Here is a 6,615-nt window from a genome sequence, read left to right on the forward strand (position 1 = left end):
CGGGAGGGCGTCCCTGGGCGTGAGGCAGTGCGGGTGTGGGGAATGGGGAGCACCGAGGGCTTGGGGGGCACCGGGCTCCCACACCAGCTTTACACCCACTAAAGTGGAGGATGCTGCTGGAGGGGCAACTTCCAGTGCGGCTGGTTTCACCCCTGTCGATAGGTGTTTGGCTTTTGGCAATATCTCCGTTTTAGTGGAGCTTTTTTTTTTATCTATCATTTTTCTCTAATACATGAAAGCTATATTTTCCCAGGAGTGGCACTGCGTGTGTTTCTACACATTGCATGCGAACTTTTCCACTTTTTTACTTTTTGTTGCCATGATAGATTTAAGTCCTCCACAGTAAAAGAATGCATCCGTGCAATACTGAAGGAGAAGCTGGCCGATGTAGAGTACAAACCAGAAGAAATGCCTGAGCTGACAAAGTCTTTATCAGACACAATAAAAGACAGACTGAAAGGTAAGGAGGTCTGCTGGGGATGTAATTTCTTTTCTTGCCATGCTCTCTCGTTTTTGACAAGATCCCTCTTTCTTCCTTTATTCTTGAAATGCATTCCTTCCCTGTTGACTGACTCAAGTCTGCTGGTATGAAGCAATCTGTCCTATATATGTGCATTCCTTGCCTGCAGAACTGGAGATCTAATTCCAGCCGACAAGATTTGTTTTCGTATAGCTTGGCAAGTGTGTGATGTCAAACGTGGAGGGTCTGCAGGGGGAAAGCAGCTGCATTAGAGAGAAGAAAGAAGTGATGTTTCATTGCTTTTTGATTCCATAAACACCTGCTGTTTTTCTGCTGTGAGTTAGATCAGAGCTGGAATAGTGGTGGAGATCAGAAAAAGGCTCAAGGGGGCACAGGGAATGGGGAGAGAGGAGCAGTCAGCCAAGGAGGGGTGTGACTACAGCCTTATAGCTCTAGAAAAAGGTTGTGCTGCTGCACAGGATGCCCTCCAGCATTTTCGAGTTCAAGAAGAAAAGTGCAGGCACCAGCAGATGTTTCCTGAGTTTTGTGCTGGAATCAGTATATGGCTGGCACGGATATTTTTTTCCCGTTCTTCCTGGGGACACGCTGGTGCTCCACCTGCTGGGCTGGCCTGCCGTGGTGGCACCGCGGTCACCCTCAGCAGGGGCCGTGCATTTGTGCTTCTCCCAGAATTACACACCTGCTTTAAAGCCAGCAGCAGCAGCTGTAGTCCCTGCACGTGTTCATGCTGAGCTCCTCTGCACAGGGCTTGGCTTCAGTCATGTGTAAGCCCAGTGGCAGCAGCCTGGAGCTAGGCTGGCCCGGGGTGGCCACTCTTATCAGCTGGCATCTCTGATAAGCATTGACGTGTTGGATGTTAGCAGAGCCAGCGTGCTGTGTTCAACCTTCCAGTGGAAACAGGGTGCTGGAGTCATCCTGGGACACTGCTTTGTTGAAGACAGGCATTGGGATCTATATTTGATTTCAAACATGCCTGTTCTGATTTGGCTTCTGGAACATTGCCATGGCCTGATTAGATCTGGCCTGTGCCCCAGAGGTACTTTTTACTGTTGTGAAACAATAGCATATCTCTGGAGACACAAAAATAATACAGCTATTATGTGGCCTTTTATACCACTCAGGAGCAAAGGAAACACCTGTGTGGCAGAAGAATCTCACAATACCTTTGCATCAAAACAGTTTTAAAATAAGACAGTTTTTTTCAAATTGCATTTTGTCCACCAGCAGCCTTGTTTGTGTTCTTTCCATGTGGCCAGTTCTTGAAAGTTGTCAAAGCAGAGTGCTGACTCACCGTGTGGCTGCTCAGGGGTGTCTTGTGCCTTAGATCATCTTCTGATGGATGCCAACTACACTGTTCACCCTTCAACTCCAGCAAAACCATGGTACTCCATACCAGGAAAATGAAGCTTTGCAAGACAGTCTGTCCACTTGGCTACTTGCATAGGCTTGTGCAGCCACTTGCTTTGTAGCCAGAAATCTTTAGCTTTCAGGGTCGTGTCTTGGGCTCATATTTTTAAAAAGTTATTGCTCTCACTGTTATTTTTTTCTCTCTCCAGAGGAAGGATTTGACAGGTACAAGATGGTGGTGCAGGTTGTCATTGGAGAGCAGAGAGGAGAAGGAGTCAAGTAAGTTTTGCATCTTCTAATTGTATTTCCGGCATGTTTTCTGGGTTTAGGTGTAGTTTTTTCCTTCGGAAGCTGCTTCCAACTTCCCTTGCTACAAAGATCTGTCTGCAGACGATAAAGTGTAAATCACTTTCTTTTCTCTTTTAGTGGCAACTTGAGTGCTTAGGTTGTGATTGATTGAATTAGCCAGTGATAATTGGCTCTATGGTAGTTCTTAGCAAGCTGAAATGCTGAAAATCATTTTTGAGGAGTGTGGTAGAAGCCTTTTGTGTTGTATTCATGATGAATAAGGGTACACCTCCCATCCATTCCTAAGGCCCTGCTGGAGCACAAAAGCCATGGTAACTCACTTCTGTCTAAAGCCAGAAAGCTTCCATAAGCACTTCATTTACATTTTTCAGAAGTTTCAATTTCTATAATCCCACTGCAATACTGCCATGGGAACCAAGCCTAGATTCCCATGTGAGTGCTGAGCACTTGTAGTCAGCTCCAGATGCCTGCAGTCAGATGAAAGAATTCCTCTTGGCTGCAATAGTGGGCTGTAGCTTTCCATTACTCGTGGGTAGGGACAAGACAAAAGGGAACAGCTCACAAGGTTTATATGCTTTATCTGCTGGGCTTATCTTTTTTATTGTGCCTGGTACTCCAGCAGAAGTGCAGCAGAGCTGTAATCAGATCTGCTGCCTCCCTGTTCTGGAGGTCAGAGAGGAATACCTGTACCTGCTGCCCAGGCTTTTGTCAGGAATGTCTGTCTGCAGGCAGGCTGCTCCACAAGCACTGTGCCAGGGTGAACAGTTCAGTGTTCAGGTGGTCTGATCAGAAATGTGAAGTCCAGCCACACAGGCTGACAGAGCAGTTGGGGACATTTTCCAGTTTGTAACAGACAGGAGGCAAGATTGAAACACAGCCACTGACATCCTTAATGCAAAATACACCTTAGTACAGTCATTCATACATGATGGGACTGTGCCCCAAAAGGAATCCTGTCAGCTGAGGCTCACTGGGGCAGGCAGGGAGTGGGAGCCTTGCAGCAGAGAAAAGGGAGTGTCAGTGCTTTAGACAAGGCAGCAGCAAGGTCTCCCATGCTATATCCTGTTATGGTCTGGCTGTTTGTGTTCAGGATAGGGCTTGGGTGTAGAAGTCCATCAGGATAGTCAGGGAGCAGAGGGTATAGATACGAAAGGACTTGAAGAGGTCGTGGTCTCGTAGCATGGCATCTGCCAAGGAATACGATAGCTCCCTATAAATAAATTGGGAGTATGTGCCATGAGGGTGCAGGAGGTGAAGGACAAGAACAAATAAGCTAAATTAGCCACTGATATGCACAGGCCAGAAGTCAAAGATTCTTAAGCACCATAGCAATGAGGTTTCAAGCCCTGCTGCACAGTGAAGGTGGCAGGGTTGAGAGCTGATGAGCACATACAGAGGGGATTACAGCATGTGGTAGAATTCAGCAGTAGAAAACTAGGCTTGGGATTCAGGAGCATATTTCCCAATCCCATTACCTTTAAAGCAAGCTCAGTTTGGTTTTCAAGGGAAGTATCTGTGATCACTTAGGTCATTACACATGAACTCTGGGTAATGTCCCTGTCTGGCTCCTTTGTCTAGCATGGCTGCACGATGTTTCTGGGACGCTGACACTGACAGCTGTGCTCACGACGTGTTCATGAACGTAAGTATGGGCTGGATTCTCAAGGGAAGTGCAAGGCTACTTGCTTTTGTATGAGAGGTAGAGTGACCTTCAATATGGAGCAGAAAAGAAACAACTACTAGAAGGAAGGAATCAAGATTATTGAAACAGCCTGATTTACATGCTTGTTCACAAAACATACTTAGCTATAACAGCCAACATAGTAAAAGTTCTCCCCTGAGTAGGTGACACAGTACAGTACAAAAGTCATTGTAGTCACACCATTTACTGGTGGGGAGAGAAAGCACAAGAGACAAAGTCTTTTCTTACATACTTTGCTGAACTGCAGTCATGGGGCATGGCTGAAATCCAGGACTGAGCCAAAGTCAAGGTTTTACTTTATTATTATTTTATTTTAAACTGACACCTAGATACCTGTGGGTGTGTGGATGGAGGAAATTGAGGCGCTTCTGGCATTCAGATGCACTGACCTGGGTTACACCACAAGTGAGATGAATAAGAAATTTAAATAAAAGACAGAAAATTGCTATATATTACCATACAGTTATTATCTGGTCTAAATGTTCCCTGAGGTTTGCCTGTTCCACTAGACTAGCAAAAAGCTTGCCTTGACTAACACAGAGCCTTTCTCTGTTTTCCCCAGGACAGTCTGTTTTGTGTGGTGGCTGCATTTGGCTGCTTCTACTACTGAAGGTGACAAACATTGCACAGAAGGATGGACGTTGGGGAGAATGCTTTGCAGTATTTTTTCTTTAAGTGTACAAAACCATCATATTCTTCCTTGAGTACATAACCCAATTAAGTGCTCTACAAAGCACGTCCTACACCTGTGCTACACACTACAACATTCCCTCTTCCTTGTAGATATTTATATAGCTTTAAGCACAATATTAATATTATTATTATTATGTCCTTTATTTAAATGGCCCTTTGTTTTTTATATAGTGTTGGTTTTGTCCTAAAAGTGTATTGCCAATAGCCATTGCTTCTAAGGCAAACTCAACTTCTGTCTTGAAAGGGTTCTGTTACTTTTATTTTTATTTCTATGAAATTAATGAAATATTTATAAGAAAAAAACATAATAAATCTATGTATTTGATATTTCTTCTCTTGTGGCATTTTCTTCCACTGTACAAGATGCACTATAGCTTGTCTGCATTTCTTAGGTGAGCTTTTTGACAATTCTTTGTAAATTAATCCATGAAGCTGGTCTCTGATTCTGGTTATCCAGATTTGTTCCTATGACTCCCACAACAATTGGGCTATGAATCCCAGCTGTGTCACATGAGATGGTATTAATTGATGGAAAGTCAAGATATTTAGGACATTAGGTCAGGCCAGCAGCCCACACACCCCATGACTGCCAGAACTCCTCCCTGCAGTAAGTGCTCCTTGGTTTGTGCAATGTGGCACCCGTGGATGCTGTGTGTGATCATTGCTCCTCAGGCTCCTCAGCAGATGCTGCAGTGATTTCCCAATCTCTCTCTAATTGTTTTGGAATATAAGGGTGGATGTTTGGAGAACAACTTTGCTAGGACTCCAGCCTCAGAAAGGCTGCAGTAGGTCTGCAGAAGAATACTAAAGCTTCTCATCTCCCCAAAAGTTGGCGGACCACGTGGGTTCCTGAGACAGAGGGTGCCAACAGAATACATCTTAGCATGCCCACTGGAAGATGGGATGCTCTGTGGTGACGCCTGTTCTCTCTCTGCCAACAGGGAAAGCACAGCTGAACCATTCCAGTGGGATGAACGGCTTTCAGAGTGCCAAAGTGGGGTGAGGTGAACCCTGAATCCCACCCTCACCAACTGTTACAGCAGAGCACACCCTCCCCATGCAGCTCTTGGAAGCCAGGGAAGTAAAATATTATGGTGCATTTTCTGGAATCCTTCTTTCAGTGTGCTGGAGGCAGCACACTGCTGCTTCTCTATTGTATTAGTTTGAAATATTTTGGTTATGAGTCATCCCCTCCTTTTCCTCTGGTGGGAAATGAAGGGTGGCTTCACTGACTGCTTTGTTGCTGCCTGTGGCTGTCACCCACTAAGGAACCTGCAGAGAGATGTGACAGCACTGCTCTGTTTGTGCACAACCTGGGAGTGTGACTTTTAGGGAACACCAAAACCCTCCACACAACATTTTCCAGGAGCTGGTACATATGACCTCAGACTCGTTTTGAAGCTTTTATAAAGCCATGGCTGTTAAATCACAATGTCTAACCTTGCACTTGCTCCATTTTGGAGGTGTTTAATGGCTTCTTCACAACGGTGTTGTACAAAGCAGGTGAGCAGATTTGAGTTTGTAATTGCTCAGTCTCACCACCCTTGGCTGTGGTGTGGAACAGGTAAGGGGTGCTGTATTTTCCCTGGAGAGAAATTGAGCCTCTGCTGAAGCACTGCACGCTGGTGTGGACAAGCAGGGCAGCTCCCTCTTTCCAGAACCTCCGGAATTTACACCAGATTCATCCATACACTGGACGAACGGAGAAAATACTTCATCAGTCTCCTCTCCTCTCCTCACGACGGGAAGCAGAGGGGCAGGCACTGATCTCTTTTCTGTGGTGACCAGTGAAGGACCCAAGGAAATGGCCTGAAGCTGTGTCCTGGGGGTTTAGGTTAGGATCAGGAAAAGGTTCTTTCCACAGAGGGTGTTAGGGCACTGACCAGCCTCCCTAGGGAAGTGGTTGTGGCACCAAGCCTGGCAGAGCTCAAGAAGCGTTTGGATAAGGCTCTCAGGCACCTGGTGTGACTCCTGGGGATGGTGCTGTGCAAGGCCAGCAGTTGGACTCCGTGATCCTCGTGGGTCCCTTCCAGCTCGGGATATTCTGTGACGTTGCAGAGCCGCGGGGCAGGCCCGTCGCGAG

The 6,615-nt window shown here is 46.0% G+C and overlaps 1 protein-coding gene across 1 annotated transcript; it reads left to right on the forward strand.

Moving 5' to 3' along the window:
• Positions 1-319: 319 nt before the first annotated feature.
• On the forward strand, positions 320-6,055 carry TCTEX1D2 (Tctex1 domain containing 2). The gene is made up of 5 exons (XM_031055390.1): positions 320-460; positions 2,038-2,107; positions 3,716-3,779; positions 4,402-4,451; positions 5,474-6,055. Exons 1-4 carry the CDS (start codon positions 409-411, stop codon positions 4,447-4,449), a joined length of 234 nt encoding a protein of 77 aa, XP_030911250.1. The 5' UTR covers positions 320-408; the 3' UTR covers positions 4,450-4,451; positions 5,474-6,055.
• Positions 6,056-6,615: the final 560 nt, after the last annotated feature.

Source organism: Geospiza fortis, unplaced genomic scaffold, assembly GCF_000277835.1.
Source record: "Geospiza fortis unplaced genomic scaffold, GeoFor_1.0 scaffold172, whole genome shotgun sequence".
Classification (NCBI taxonomy): Eukaryota; Metazoa; Chordata; class Aves; order Passeriformes; family Thraupidae; genus Geospiza; species Geospiza fortis.

Bases quoted from the DNA above. Each gene is read 5' to 3' on its own strand.
- TCTEX1D2 (XM_031055390.1), top strand. From the start codon at position 409: ATGCCTGAGCTGACAAAGTCTTTATCAGACACAATAAAAGACAGACTG. The intron at 461-2,037 runs GTAAGGAGGTCT...TTCTCTCTCCAG, and splicing joins AATAAAAGACAGACTGAAAG to AGGAAGGATTTGACAGGTAC. The intron at 2,108-3,715 runs GTAAGTTTTGCA...TCCTTTGTCTAG, and splicing joins CAGAGAGGAGAAGGAGTCAA to CATGGCTGCACGATGTTTCT.